Source organism: Cheilinus undulatus, linkage group 3 (genome assembly GCF_018320785.1).
Source record: "Cheilinus undulatus linkage group 3, ASM1832078v1, whole genome shotgun sequence".
In the NCBI taxonomy this organism is placed as follows: domain Eukaryota; kingdom Metazoa; phylum Chordata; class Actinopteri; order Labriformes; family Labridae; genus Cheilinus; species Cheilinus undulatus.
The window spans coordinates 12885609-12901201 of NC_054867.1; the positions used below are offsets into that span (position 1 = coordinate 12885609).

Sequence of the window (15593 nt, forward strand, 5' to 3'; positions counted from 1 at the left end):
GAAATCGTCAAATTACATGTTGTCACCAATGTAGACCAGCCTTGTCCTACATGTGATAATTAGCGTTATACAATGTTTTTTTCCTCAGAGATCAAGCTGTGAGTACACTGTAATTGAAATGTCAAAAGTCTCAAGGGCCCTGTACCCACTCACTGAACACTGGTTGTCTTTTTTCTTCTCTCTAACCTCGTGCCAAACCAGGGTAAGATCACCAGTGATTAGAGTTGTGACCTGTGACATAAGGGGCTAATTTTGCCTGCTTGTCCTTCTCAGCAATGTTTTCAGATCCAATAGTTGTGTCTTTGTTCTTATTGTCTATTTCTCCAGCAGTTAACCGGATGATTTTTCGTGTTATGAACAGAACAGCAGGACAGCTTTAAAAATAGGTTACATCTGCTTTATCGTCCAATGATGTCATCTGTTTCAGTAAACCAAATTATTGCCCAGTTCTTGCTGGCAATATTGAATCAGGCATGATGATTATGATCTATTAGTGACTGCATTTTTCTGATCATCATCTATGGTTGTCTCCTATTTTGGTCTTGACTTGACTACTACTGGGTGGATTGTAAAGACCATTTCAACAGATACATTCAAGGTACCTTTACCTTTTTTTTCCTCTTGGTGAGATATTTTGACCTCTCAAGTGTCCTGTTACTCATCAGTAAGCTGTAACATCTAAAGGGCATGTTAGTAGAATTTGGTAAATGAATTCCTGACTCCTTTCAGAATCCTGATTACTTCAGTTTTACACAAACTTTTCTTTATGCACTGTGAAGACTCATTTGTAGTCAGTGTTGTGCAGCATTGCTCCAGTGTTATGTTAAAAGATTGCAGCAATTAAAAAATTACTCATTATTCTACTGCATTACATACTAGGAAGTGTAACACATGCTTTTGTTCATACAACACCACATAGTACACAGTATGTCTACCTTTATATGTGTTGACGCTGCCGTCATTCATAACCATTGCAGTTCTTTATCAGACTAACAGTATGACAGCAAACTGGGCAAAGGCATTGCAGTATTGGGCTCAGCAGTTTCAGTGAAAATAAAACACAAGCTTTCAACATCTCTACATAGTAAATTATATCCCCTTACCTACTACTGGTGCAGAGCAACATGCGTGCAGGTACAAGAGAAACAGAAACTGTGCACATGCTTTTGGGATTCTCTTTTTTTTGTTACAACAAAAAGGTAATACAGCCTTTTTGAATTGATGGCTCAATTTTTTGAACAAGTAACAGAGTACTTGGTGACAGTAGTCAACATGTCATTGCTTACCAATTTAAAAAAACTAGAGCCCAGCACAGGACTCTTTTCTTAATCCCCCTCCCGCAGGATTTCCAACCATTACCACCCGCTTCTGCAGTGTGTGTTGTCCACTACCACGCCGATTGCAACAGATTTTTCAAATCTGCATCTCGCATGGATTTTGACAGTCCACATTAAACATTCAGAATAACAGTGCGTTTAATTAAAGACATTATTGATATGTTCACGTGCAAATCAACACAGACATGCCAAAAATTATAGTATTAAGATTTATCTGTGCTTTTAGAAACATCAGTGTCGCTAGGAAATAGTTTGTGGAGTCACAAAGTATGTCTAAAGAGATGAATATTAGAAAAGAAACTATGGGAGTCTTTGCAGATGATCTGATGATTTTCCTGATCAAAACTATACAATTATACAATTTTTTTTAATTTTCTGTCGATGTTATGAAAATAAGGAGGTAATTACTTTCATGTTCTAGTTGTTTAAAGGTTTTGGTGGGCCCCAGTGGGTTTTTAGGATTCAAGTAGAGTCATAGCATACTGCTATAACAGTTTTCCTTGTAACCATTACCTCCGACTTTAACACTGATTGTAGTTTTGTTATCATTCCCATCAGCTGAAGCTTGCATTTGTGTTTGGTACTAATGGCAAGTGTAATTACAACTAAATTCTAAACTAAGATTAAATTAAATTGGCTTAATATTCTATTTTCTCAAGATTCATTTACCCTAAAATACCTATGCCCCTGTAAGTTTTCTCACATAACCATCAGACATTTTGTGAATTCAGGGTTGTTTAAATCAATTCTTATGTTCCTGAACTAACAAAGCCACCTGAAGTCTGCAGACTGAAAGCTTATGGTTAAAGCCAAGCAACCAGTAGTGTTGCTGGTGGGGCCATGCTATTTGAAGCTCTCGCCATACTGTGCTCCCAGCAGGTTTTTGAGAAGGGAGACATTATCCCCCACTCAATCCAAGGGTCTTTTGCTAAAGGGTAAAACCATGCTAGACATTGTATTGATTCTTGTTTTTAAGTCTGAGTCTTTGAATGTGTCTCATTCATCTATTATCAATTACACAGCCAGTCTTTAAACAAAGCGCAGGTTTGAAAAGGAAGTTAGAATGCTTTTCCTTTACCTCATACTGTACATTCAAATAAATATAAATATGGAAAAATATTTATTCAAGCAACATTTCCTCGCAGCCAGTGGCTTTCCTCTTCATGTGACCTAGTAACAGTGGGACATATCCAGGTCATGACCAAAAAACAACCAAGTTACATAAACCCAGAGCTTCTGGTTGGCTACAATTAAAGAGGGTTCCTCTATTATCCCAGGCAACTGCCCCCCCAACCCCTGCCCCCCCCCCCTGGATGTCCTGTGCTCACTCAGACTCCACATCGGACCGTGGCACTCCTGTCCTCAGGCCCCGTCACTGAGAGGAAAGAGTAGGGGATTAGGATACACCTCATTGGGCAGAAGCAGGCCACCGCCCGGCCTGTGGCGCCTGACGCATCCCATTCTCCTCCACTTTTCATGGGCTGACATTCCCATCAGCCCCTGCTCTTACAGGCAGCTCATTGCTTTGACACGCTGGTGAGTCCTCAAACAAACGAGGAACTTTTACCTCTGACCAAGCAGAGTGGGAGCTGCTGTGAAGTGCAAACCCTTGCAGGAGGCTGTGACTAAAGGCCCAATAGGATTGTCCGGTAGAAACAGGCTGAGTCATTCCTGCTTTTGTGGTGTTTGGATTTTGTTATTGCGCATAAATCAACGGCACTTCCACTTCCTAATGTAAAACATATCCTATGCTTGTTTTTTGGGTTAAAGAGTGCATCTGCTGCAGATTTGATTCACTCTTTCAAGTGAGGTAAATGCCATTGACCTGAAATGTTTTCACTGCAGACCACACATCCTTCTATAGCTCTGCTCCATTTAGCACATCAACTCTTCTCAGCATCCAGTATTGCCATGTCTGTGGTCCTGTTTCATAAGCCCTTAGTGGTCCCAGTCACAGCTGAAGCCCTCAATAGGGAAGGAGGCTTTTTTTAGACCTGCACTCTAGGTGCCATCCCACCTATCATTACTTTCAGGGCTGTGGACAAAACATTACAGTTTATAAAAGCTGTCACTGCTTTGTCTCTGAAGCTCATTTTATTTTCTATTTCTGTCAGCAAAATAATGTATCAAGCCACCATAACCACATTTCAGTGACAGCGTTCATGATCACGAGGCATGTCCTATTTTACCACTGATCCGGATCCTTCAATACCAGTTCAGTATTGTTGCTACTAAACCCACCTAAAATACACAGATGCCCTGTGCACATAAGACAAGGAAATTGATTAAATTCACATAAAGAACACATACCTTATTAACGCTTTAGTGCTGATTTTGATTTGTAGACTGAAATACATAAAAAGGCTCATACAGAAATATACAGTTAAAGGAGAGAGGTCAGAGTGTGGGGCTACGTCAACAGAGTGGTTTGGGCTTTCTAGCTCCTCTCTAGCTATCAGACTGATTTCCTGACTTGGTCTGACCAGGACTTGAACCAATGACCCTTAGAAACTGAGTTACAGTCGCCCCTATATGTAATGCTGTAATTACATGAACTTTTAAGCTTTGTCCACCTTGAAATACTAGCCCAAAAGGTCAGCTGGATTTGTGTTTTTTATGTGTTCAGAACTGACTGGTATCAATTAAAATGTCCATGGATGTTGACCAAGTTACTGTAAGGCATTTGCACACCATTTTTCCTCAGAAGTGGAACTAGTACGAGAATTTTGTCTTCAATGAAAAGTTAAAATTACTTTGATTAAAATTTACTCAGGTAGAAGTAAAGTTACTGGTCCAAAAATCTGCCTCAGTAAAAGTAAAAAATAACAACACCTTACTCAAAGTGAGGTACCTTACATCAGTGGTTCCCAAAGTAGGTGTCAGGACCCCCAGGGGGGTCGCGAACAGTGAAACGGGGGTCGCGGGATGCTTTCCATAAAACAAAGAGAAATTTCATATGATTTAAAATCATAAATTGTACAGTCATGGATGAAAGTATTGGCACCCCTGGAATTTTTCCAGAAAGTACACCATTTCTCCCAGAAATTGTTTGCAATTACAAATGTTTTTGGAATACACTTGTTCATTTCCTTTATGTGCATTGAAACAAAAAAAAATCAGAAGAAAAAAGACAAAATTAACAATTTTACACAAAACTCAAAAATGGGCTGGACAAAATTATTGGCATCCTCAACTTAATATTTGGTTGCACACCCTTGGGAAAAAAATAACTGAAACCAATCGCTTCCTATAACCATCAACAAGCTTCTTACACCTCTCAACTAGAATTTTGGACCACTCTTCTTTTGCAAACTGCTCCAGGTCTCTCAGATCTGAAGGGTGCCTCCTTGCAACAGCAATTTTGAGATCTTTTCATAAGTGTTCAATGGGATTTAGATCCGGACTCATTGCTGGCACTTCAGAACTCTCCAGCACTTTGTCTCCAACCATTTCTTGGTGCTTTTTGAGGTATGTTTGGGGTCATTGTCCTGCTGGAACACCCATGACCTCTGACACAGACCCAGCCTTCTGACACTAGGCCCTACTTTGCAGCCCAAAATCTTTTGATAGTCTCCAGATTTCATGATTCCTTGCACACAGTCAAGGCACCCAGTGCCAGAGGCAGCAAAACAACCCCAAAACATCTTTGAACCTCCACCATGTTTGACTCATTCTGTTTTCTGTAAACAGTAGAATGACATGCTTTTCCATAATGCTCTACCTTAGTCTCATCTGTCAACAAAATGTTCTCCCAGCAGGATTGAGACCTACTCAGGTACATTTTTGCAAACTCCAGTCTGGCTTTTTTGTGACTCTTTGTCAGCAGTGGGGTTCTCCTTGGCACCCTGCCATAGCGCTTCATCTCATTCAGATTGCGACGTATGGTCCGAGCTGACACTTTTGCACCCTGAGTCTGCAGGACAGCCTGAATTTGTGTGGAAGTTGACTGGGGATGTTTATCCACCATTCCAACTGTCCTGCGTTGCATTCTTTTGTCAATTTTTCTCTTCTGTCCACGTCCAGGGAGATTAGCCACATGAGTCAAAATAATCACAAATAGATATTTTTTTCAAAATTGCTCAGCCCTAGTTTAATCTGTTCAATGTTGCATTGTTTATAGTACAGAAATATTTTTTGCTTGTGTTTGCTAAAAATACAGACGATTAGAACTGTAAAAATAATTGTATATTAAGTCATGATGTTGGAAAAAAGCAAAATTATATTATTTTCCAGCCTACTCAGTACTACAGCAACTTTTTAATCAAATGTAGAATCGCTGTCTTGCTATGTGCTACTGACCATCATGTGGTAGCATAACCCAGACAATTGTCTAATTTTACATATTTGATGAAAAGCTTGGACCTCTTACCGTTTATTTTTTCTCAGTAACAGATGCTGTGTAAAATTTAGTAAAGTGTAATACACACCCAAAATAGTCTTAAGTAGAAGTTAATTACTGATTTTAAAAGTACCTCAAAAATACACAAAAACCTTACTCAACTGCTGCAACATGAGTGAATGTATTAAGTAAAACTCCAACCCTGTTTTTCATCAGTTAATAGATCTAAATATCAGAGCAGGACAGCTGTAGTACTCAGAACTTCATGTGAAGTTTTAGGAGTGTGCTTATTTGTGGGGAATTTGGAAATTGGCTGTTTCATAATAAAAATGTTCCAACAGGTCATGTTAAAAATAGGACATGTTTGTCCAAATTTTTGTTCATGGCCTATTTTTAGCAATGTCGTTATGAAATAGCCAAATGAATACAGGCTTTTTACTTTTACCAGAGGAGTACATTGCTTATTTTCCATTTAAGAAGGATGGAGAAAAAATAAATATTGACTTCTTATTGATTATGTAACATTTATTAGACCTCAGCTGTCTTAATTGTTCAGTTGGGCTAAATGTAAACAGGAACTTCAGCTTGACTTTTTGTTGCATTAAACAAGGACTTTATTCTGTAATAAAACCATTTCTATTAAATGTTAAACAAAAGTCAAGGCAGTGATGTTTTGGAGTCCTTAGGAAATCAGTCAAAAGTGGTCACTGAGACAATCCATTGAGTTTATGTTTGAGTGATTTAAATGATTGAACAAACAGTAAAAGGAAGAGACTCATTTACTTTAAAGGAGACAAACAAATATAGAAGATACAATCAAGTTTCACGTAAGTGCATCTGAACTTTAATTTTTTTTTCAATACATCTTTTTTTCTGGAAAAAGTCAATTAAAAGTGTTTATATTTACTCCCCTGTTAGTCCTGGTTCTTCCTGTTAAATGGCAGCTATGATAAATAAAACATGAGCATTGATTGTCATCCTGATATCTCTCTTTAAGTCATGGCCTAGAGTTGACCATATGTTCAGTATTGAGAACAATATTATTGAACATCTGCTGTTTCGCTTATTTGAATTATTGTCTGTTTGTGGTTGATGGATGTGAAAATAAGGAACTTAACCAGAATACATAGAGAATGGTCATTTTGATTTGAATGTAATTCCCAGTATTTAATCATCAATCTTACACAGATGTTATAACAAGATGAATGGTCAAATCGTCCTCCAGTTAATTCTGACCAGGCTAGGGAGGAAATATTCTAGTGGACAGAAAGTTCTCCGGGGTTCATCCTGACATTTTTAAAATGATGCCATTTTCCCACGCTGTGAACCTTGACGTTAAAACTGGCCATCCATCTAAATAATTCGGAAGATTGGGGTTGTCCTGCTCCCAAAAGACTCTGTGTTCCTGGTAAATGTAATGTTCCTTTCTTGGTCAGCACGTTAAGCTCCTGTGCTGGTCAGAGCAACATCTGATCTAATTTTCTGCTCGCCCACTCTGCTGTACGCTGCCCCTGCTACGGTTGTGAATCATGGTTACATCTCCAAATATTTGGAGTAAACACAGAGTGGTGTGACCCTGTCCCGGTAGATTAGAAGTAGAGTGTTTCTCATCTTTTTTCTAAGGCACTGATTTTATTTATTTCACCTCTGTTTATCATGTAAGGCTTATTCTGTGTGTTCAGCCGATTTACATCACACTGCTTCATCTGATTGTGCTTGGAAAGATATGATCACTTGTTACACTGAAGTTGAAAGGTATAAATTCATTTTATTTAATGATTTAAGTTGCTTATTTTGCAGTTGTTTTTTTTTTCCTTCGGTGAGGCTGTAAGGTACTGCTTATAAGACTCCTTGTTACAAGGCTGAGCTTAGGCGGTTAAACTCACAACTGATAGCAGAGAATAATGGTGGTCTGTCACAAGAAAGCAGCACAAAACATGAATGAGATACAGCAGCATATGGAAATATTTTAGATTAGCCTTTTCCAAACTGGAGTTTGCTGTGGCCCAGTTTGGGACACAAAAGTCTTTAGGACCAACCAAAACCCTTGTGAATCTATGAAATCTAACTCAAATGTTTAATTTCATAACTTTATTTCCTAAACAGAAACTTCAGATTTTAACGCTTAGCTTACAGAGACATTAACATTACTCAAAAAATGTTTGTCAGGTCACAAAGTACAGCAAAATGACAGCAATTGCCATTTATTGTGTTTTAATCAGGCACCTGCAAAGTCACTTAAAACTTCTGTTCTGATATTCATATCTGTAAATGTACTCTGTGGCCCAGCAAACTCTGTCCTCTGTACAGGCAGGCCACGGAGTCAAGCGCAGCCATAATTAAATCAGCTGACCTCACTTTGCTCAAGGCACGATTTGTTATTCATTTTCATGCTGTCGTATTTGCACTGCTCTATGCTCGTCCGCTCTCTCTGCAAGCTGCTCTTGCAACCTTCCTCCGCCCCAGCTCCTCCTTCATTCTGCTCCTGACTTCATCATTGTCATTCTGGTGTCTCTGGTGCACGCTCTGCTCTGGGTTTTTGCTTCTTCTCTACCTGTCTTAGGCTTTCCTTATTGGCATAGGAAGAGCATGACCATGTGCCGTTCCTGTTTGATGCTTTGCATGCAGGCTTGTGGAAGGGCAGGGGTCCGAGAACAACCACAACGCCAAACATAAATAACAGCATAGGTGCTAATTAATAACGGCTTATAAATAAATATTTATAGACACTAACCATGTGTGTTTCTTGTTAAAATGGTCCTGACTGAATAATTATAATTGTTTTTAGTTTTTGTAAATGACGTCTCACCTAGAGTATCTGTGGAGTACCTCCAGGTTTTCAGTGCAAACATACATATTGCAGCTTTAACTACTGAAATGCCAAGACTTTGAGCCATAACTTTGTTTATTAAAAATAGATGCTTAAAAATATTTTTTCTTGCTTTTGCAAAATGGAGAAGAGACTCATGTCTTTGCAAGGGGCTACCAAATTTCTAAAACTGGCCCTCTTTGCTGTCATGGTCAATTTCAGTCCATATCACCCAAAACCTGAGCATCAATAAAGGACATTTTTGTTGTTAAAACTCTTAGAGCCTCATTAGGATCCAGTTTAAACACTAATATCATGGTAAATATCCTGGTGAGGCAATAAAAGAGTGTTCAGTTTGGAATCTGATCCTGTCTTGACAGCTGTGTGGCACATTTAGTATCAGTGAGTGTGCTGGGGGTGGGGTGAGGATTAATCCTGGAGAGTCATGTGAGGAATCCTAAAATTCTGATGACAAGGAATGTGGAAATCACAGGCAAACCTACATAGCCTGTTAAACTCGTTGGCTGATTCTTTACTTTAAAAAGTACAAGCTGTAAAATTTAGTCATTTTTTTAATTTCATCTTGCTAGATTTTAACCACCGAGGTACATGTCAGTGTAGAGTTCTTTGTGCTATTTGTTCACAGAATTGGCTCAGCCCCTGAAAATGACAGAGAATGAATTATTTGGTTCAGGCAAGAATACTTTTCCACCACTTTTTCACCCATTTTCACCACTGTTCCTGCTCATTTTTGCCACTTTTTTCAAATATTAGCCCATTATTTGGCCATTTTTGCATCTTTTTGCCTCTTTCACCCATTTAAGGCAATTTTGACCAGTTTTTTTTTACCACATGTAACCAGTTTGTTCCTATTTTAGCTGATTTTTCCTGTTTTAACTTATTATTACCTGTTTTTAACTGCCTTGTACTACTTTATCTGGCAATTTCAGCAAATTTTTGCCTCTTTAGAATAGCCAATGCCAACTTTTGACCCCACTTTAACCACATTTAATTCATTTTCACATCTTTTAGCCTATTTTTCCCCCAGTTTCAACTATTTTCTAAATTCTTTATCCAGCCATATTTGCAGCTTTTTGCTACTTTTAACATATTTTTCACCACTCTTTTGCCCATTTTGTCTCATTAGCCCATTTATGGTAATTCTTCGACAATTTTTAACCACATTTAACTAATTTTTACACCCTTAAGCCTATTTTTCCCTACATTTTAACTAATTTTTGCCTCTTTTCTACCCATTTTTACTTCTTTATCCAGCCATTTTTGTAACTTTTTTCTACTTGTAACATATTTTTCTCCACTCTTTTGCCCATTTTTGTTTCTGTAGTCCATTTATGCCAATTTGAATCGATTTTTGTCCATTTTACATGTATTTTTTCCATCAACTTGTCTCAGTTCCTTCTACTTAATATTCTGGCATCCTTACATTTATGCAGCATATAAAATATGGGTATCACAGATGAACTTCACAATGGACCATGATTCTGCTGACCTCCACTGGCCCCCCACCTGGCTGTTCCCCAGAAAGCTCTCCCCTTTACCCCCCCCCCCCCCCCCTGCTCAATGAAGCTTGCTGGTCACTCTGATGTATTTCTAGTAGAGCTGTCGTAACACAGCTACTTGCGCTGCAGCAGTGTGTGTGTGCGTTTGTGTGTGTGTGGAGGGAATCTCCTCCTCAGTCCCTCCCCCTCACATTAGTATTATTCATGTGGTAAAAAGGAGGCAGGCGGTGCTTCACTCACTCAGAGTCAGGGCGCGCAGCATCCTCCGCTCTGCCGGACTACAACCAACGCACCTCTCCAAACTTCCCATCTGTGAACGCTGAAGCTGAGCTGCTCCTACAAGGGAACTCTTCTCTTTTCTAAGCTGGCTCTGACGCGCGATACCAAACGCGCAGTCCGACTTTTTCCTCATGTGGAGCCTTAAATGTTCTAAAATTCAAACCTGTTTGGACTCGAGGTGGGACGCGGTGTTTGCCTTTTGGATGTGCGGATCTTGGCGCTTTGCACATCGGCACAAGACCTCAAAGTGCTAGTAGTAAAGGACTGAGTAGACCGTGCGAAGTGGGCTGAGGAAAGAAAGCCCAGCGGCGTGGGTGTGAAGATGGTCCAGAATGTAATTCTGGTGTTTTTCCGCAGGAGACTGAGCCAGAGACCGGCCGTGGAGGAGTTGGAGAGCCGGAACATCCTAAAGCGTGAGTATTAATACGGCCAACCATCGCCTCTCTTCATATCTGACTAAAAAGACAAGTTAAAGCTGCGAAGAACATTTCCATGTGGAAATACCTGCAAAATACGGCACATTTATGATTGAAACGAAAGAAAATACCAATAACTTAAGTTCATTTCAAGAATAGTTTAAGTTAACCTAGACATTTTGGCTAAATCCCCCGTAAAAATGTCCAAAGAACCTCGTGCTAGCTTAATGAAGACGAACTGGGTTTTTCAAAATAAGACGTGTGCAATTATTTTCTAAAAGCTTTTCTTATACTGAATTTTTATTGTTGTAGATCATTACTACCATGAATGACAAATAATTATGAACTTAATTTTTGTTATTCGTGAGAAAAAAATCTCACAACGAACCAGCTGTATTCTGCCTTAAAATTAAAATTTCATAGCAATTTGCAAATGTTGGTTGCTGTCATTCAATTTCTAACACTTTTTTGGTCATTTCTGCATGCAAAATAATAATTTAAAAAATTCATCATTTTTAAAAATCAAAAAGCTAATTTAACAATTATTGAGATGTAGAATACTTGGTCAAATTACTTTGTTGACCTATAAATCATATAGTCCCCAAAACAAAAGTCTTCTAATCTACCCAGAATCCCTCAAAACCTTCCTCAGTGTGCTGGTTTTATGTAAGTATTTTGTTGACTTCACCCCTGGTTGTAGACGTTAGATTTTATCTCATGTTTAAAACATTAGAGTAATTCAGCTCCAATTGGAAGTGATGCCACTGATTCAAAAGCTTTTAGTCTGTAGAGAGGAGGTGTCAGATTGTGGCATTTCCAACTGTGAAACTCTGAAACTCCTTACGCACTGAAATGTAGAACAATTATGAAACGGTCAAATGAAGAGTTAAGTCCTGTATTTGGGTTGAACTGTGTCTCCCAGCTGAGACAGGCCACCTGTGAGCTCTGAGCAGCTGTCTGTCTTGTCACTGACCCCGTCTCTTCCCACACAGGAGCATGTTCACTCAATAAAACTTGTTTAAAATTAGTAAAATACAAGCTAAATTATACACAAGCTGAGTTTTAGAGGAGCCTTGTTAAAACTACAAGGCAGCTCATGTTGAGGTGGATAATGAAAGAGGATTTGAATTAAAAATGGAGGGACATCTAGTGATCTTTCCACTGCATATTCCAAAAGGGGCCAAATCCATGCATCTCTCACATTCAGCACTCACCCAGAGTTCAGGTCTGTCAAAGAGCCCTGTACTTGGCTCAGACCAGCTCACTTAGTATTGATTGTTTGGAGGATTATATATATTAGCTCTCTCATTAGAATCCAACTGTCAGGTCCAATGAATCAGGGAGTGAATTTGCTTCACTTAAGCTGTGGTACAGTGACAAGCTTTCTACAGAAAAACCAAAAAGTATCAGGGGCATATAATTAGACTGTTATTATTTAGTCTTATACAACAAATATCTGCAGTAGATTTATTTTGAATACCTATGTGTAGTCCAGTTATTTATTGGTTACTTATTATTCATCTCCCAGCCAATGCCTGGCCATAGCATGTGGGTGGGGATTTCTAACAGCACTGAAAGGGAGGACATAATTAAATAGCTGCTGAGTTCAAATAACAAACTTATTAAAGAGTTGCATACCCCATCTTAAAAATGCAGAACTGATCTCCAAAGTCTGTTAATAAATGATTTAAGTTATGTTTTAGTTTGACTAAACAGTATTTTTTATATATTTACAGAGAGAAATGACCAGACAGAGCAGGAGGAAAGAAGGGAAATCAAACAGCGCCTGAACAGAAAGGTAAGAGACTCCAGCGATCTGAGATCTCAACACAAAATGAAGAAATAGATAGGCCAAAGGTGCTGACAGTTTTCTCTGTTTTGCAGCTGAACCAGCGGCCGACAGTGGACGAGCTGCGGGACAGAAAGATCCTCATTCGTTTTAGTGATTATGTGGAAGTGGCCAAAGCTCAGGACTACGACAGGAGAGCTGACAAGCCCTGGACCAGACTGTCAGCTGCTGACAAGGTAACCACAAAAATGATGTCTTAAGAAGTTTTTGGACATATCAGCAACACTGAAATGCTGTCATTTTACATAATAAGGGGCAGAAAAGTCAGTGGTTGGCCTTTTATGAATTAGATCTTTTGTGCTAAAGACCTTCAGGCTCAGCCTCTCTTAAAGTTAATGTGGATGAAAAAGTCTTTAAAAGATTTCACGTATGTGTCCTTTAAAAAGACCTTGTAGAGAATGAGATCGATTAAAGCTGCAGTGGGCAACTTTATGAAACCCTTGTCTTAACTGTATTGTATCACATGCATTATCTTTGGCTGGTATTTGAAAAAACTGTGGTTTCCTGTGAAGTTACCCATACCAGTTTAATTCCACCGCTCTCTCCTGCTGAGAGAGGTGTGAAAGTAGCAGGAAGGCAAGGCTTTTCAAGCTATTTCTTATTCATGGCTCAGTTCTGACCAGTTTCAGTTGGTAACAAAGCAACGGGAACTCAAAACCTGCAACTGTTAGAGATATTAAGGGATCGAAAGATTTGGTTTAAATAATATCAACAAGTTAAATAAGTCTTGAAAGGTTTTGTTTCAGATGGTTACAGGCTGTTTTAACAAATCATGCACAGTGAAAGTGTTGCAGAAAGCTACTAAATCAGTTAGCACCATCTCTCTTGTAGAAAACAGTGTCACTTCCTCAGGATGCAGCAATGAGGCAGCTCTTTGTCTCATAATGAGCGAAGTAAATATTGACATCTGAATAGATAAAATTATGACACAAATGTATCAGTGTATATTTTGATTCTGCTCATATATCCTTATTGTACTCCTCATAAAGAGTCTCTATTATAGACCGTCCAGCAGTACTGAGCATAGTTGTCCAAACAGTATAGATTTAAATAGGCATTGTGTTCCTTTTTGTAATGCTCCAGGTGGGATAATCCTTGAAAAGGCATGAAATTGCACCCATAGTGGTATCTAAATTTTATCAGCGTTTTCTAGAATTCCTAAAACAGTCTAACCTCTTGGTGGCTACTTTTTTGATCCCAAGTTTAAATATGGGTTGATGTTCCCCCCTGCTTGAAGTCAGCACCCCTGTTTTCTTTGACATGTAGCCAAGCTAAGCTTACATAATCTGCACCTGAACAGAATTAGTTTTTTCATTCTCATAATATCCTTATTCAAGCTCCACTAACTGAGCACATCCATCGATGTATGAAGGGACGCACCTGGGCTCACGTTTTTTTTTTTTCTTTTCTGCAGGCGGCGATACGTAAGGAGCTTAATGAGTTCAAAAGTAACGAGATGGAAGTTCATTCTTCAAGCAAGCATCTGACAAGGTCAGAATCTACCTTTATTTTACTTTGTTATTACTGTATGATGTCCATACCGGGTTAGTGTGACATTGTGCACACACTCATTGGTGTGTTATCTAACAGTTTCACATCAATACGTGCACAGCCAGCAAGGCAAGGCTTAAATTTAGCTGCAGCCAGGCCCCTTGAGAATAAAAAGTTGCAACCTTGTGCACCAGCTCACTACTATAATGAATGTGTGCACATATTTAGCTTATGTTTCTGAGCTTAAAAAACCCCAGAATAAACCAGGGTTATGCTTACGCAAGACCCCATTGTTAAGGAGAGGTCATTGGCTGAGTTTAAGAGCACTGCCCATTGTTCTAATAATAGCACTTATGATTGATGACACCTTCATCTGTGAATATTTAGCCTACATTCACACTTTTTCCTCCTCTCTCCTTTGCAGGTTCCACCGGCCTTAGCAAGGTTTCTTCTGTGAAGAGTTGCTGCTATCTGGTTCTGTCAGTGGAGGCTTTGCACGGAGTCTTCCATCGCCCTAGCCCACAGTCAGTGGGTGTCCTGGTTTTTATGTCCAGCAAACCTTAGAGGCTATGTCTCTAGAAATGGAGCTGCCGATAGATGAGGACGCATGCAGAAAGCTCCACTTCTGCTCAGAGGAACGTGACCTTAAGCCTAACTTCACCTTGTCAGAGGGGCAGGAAGAAGCAAGGTCATTTATTTGCCATAGACAAACAGAGACTTTTTTTTGTAAACAGACTCTTTTGAAAGACATTCTTTTTGATGCCAGCGCAGGGGAGAAATGTGCATGTGACCGAGTCACCCAGTCCCACTCCAGTATCAGTAGTCACATCCCCGAGCTGTGTCTGAGTCTCACTGATTCAGTAAACGATGCGTTTCATATCAACAGTGTAAACAGAAACCTTGTCTGTGTAAAAGACAAAAATCCCTTTGTAAGCACTATTTATTGTCTGCACAATACAAGTTTTCAATTTGTAGCAAACTTGTTTGTCTTCTGTGTGTTTTTGATCATTTTTTATTGGTTTATTTAGAATTTGCCGTCTTTTACATTATGAAAGGATGCTAATGCAGGGGGAGCAACAATGAACCATCTTTATACCAGCAAATAACAGCCACACTTCATATGCAAGCTTGATCCTTGGTGAGGTGGTTGACCTGTAAATATATTTTTTATTGATATTATAATTTTTTTTAAAAAGTTGCCCATTTGGGTCAAGCTTTTGACCCAGGTACATGAGAACCTACACAGACGGCCGTGTTTGATCTGAAAAATGTAGATGGCTTCTAACAAAGATCCAATCTCAGCTGAAAATGGCAGATTTTAAATCACAAGTTTGTTGTAATCCCTTCAGATTTATCTCAACATTAGCTTGCTTAAGTAAGCAGAAAACAAAATTAAAGAGAAGCTGAGCTTCATCAGATCAAGCAGCAATTAATTTCTAAAGCAGCAGTGGGCTTTTACCTCTCATCACATTACATACAATTCTCATAAATAAGGACCCTGCAATTTTAAAGGATTTAAGCACATCCACTAAAGAAAAAGTCACTCACCTGGC

The 15593-nt window shown here is 39.1% G+C and overlaps 1 protein-coding gene across 2 annotated transcripts in view; it reads left to right on the forward strand.

The window, feature by feature from the left end:
* The window catches only part of phactr3b (phosphatase and actin regulator 3b), an 81645-nt gene extending 66633 nt beyond the window's left edge, over positions 1 to 15012 (forward strand). For both annotated transcript variants that reach the window (XM_041783916.1, XM_041783917.1), the window contains exons 9-13: positions 10642 to 10697; positions 12437 to 12498; positions 12585 to 12725; positions 13964 to 14040; positions 14465 to 15012. In XM_041783916.1, the coding sequence (XP_041639850.1) occupies positions 10642 to 10697; positions 12437 to 12498; positions 12585 to 12725; positions 13964 to 14040; positions 14465 to 14480 (352 nt within the window). In that variant the 3' untranslated portion in view covers positions 14481 to 15012. The remainder of the gene's footprint in view (positions 1 to 10641; positions 10698 to 12436; positions 12499 to 12584; positions 12726 to 13963; positions 14041 to 14464) is intronic.
* Positions 15013 to 15593: the final 581 nt, after the last annotated feature.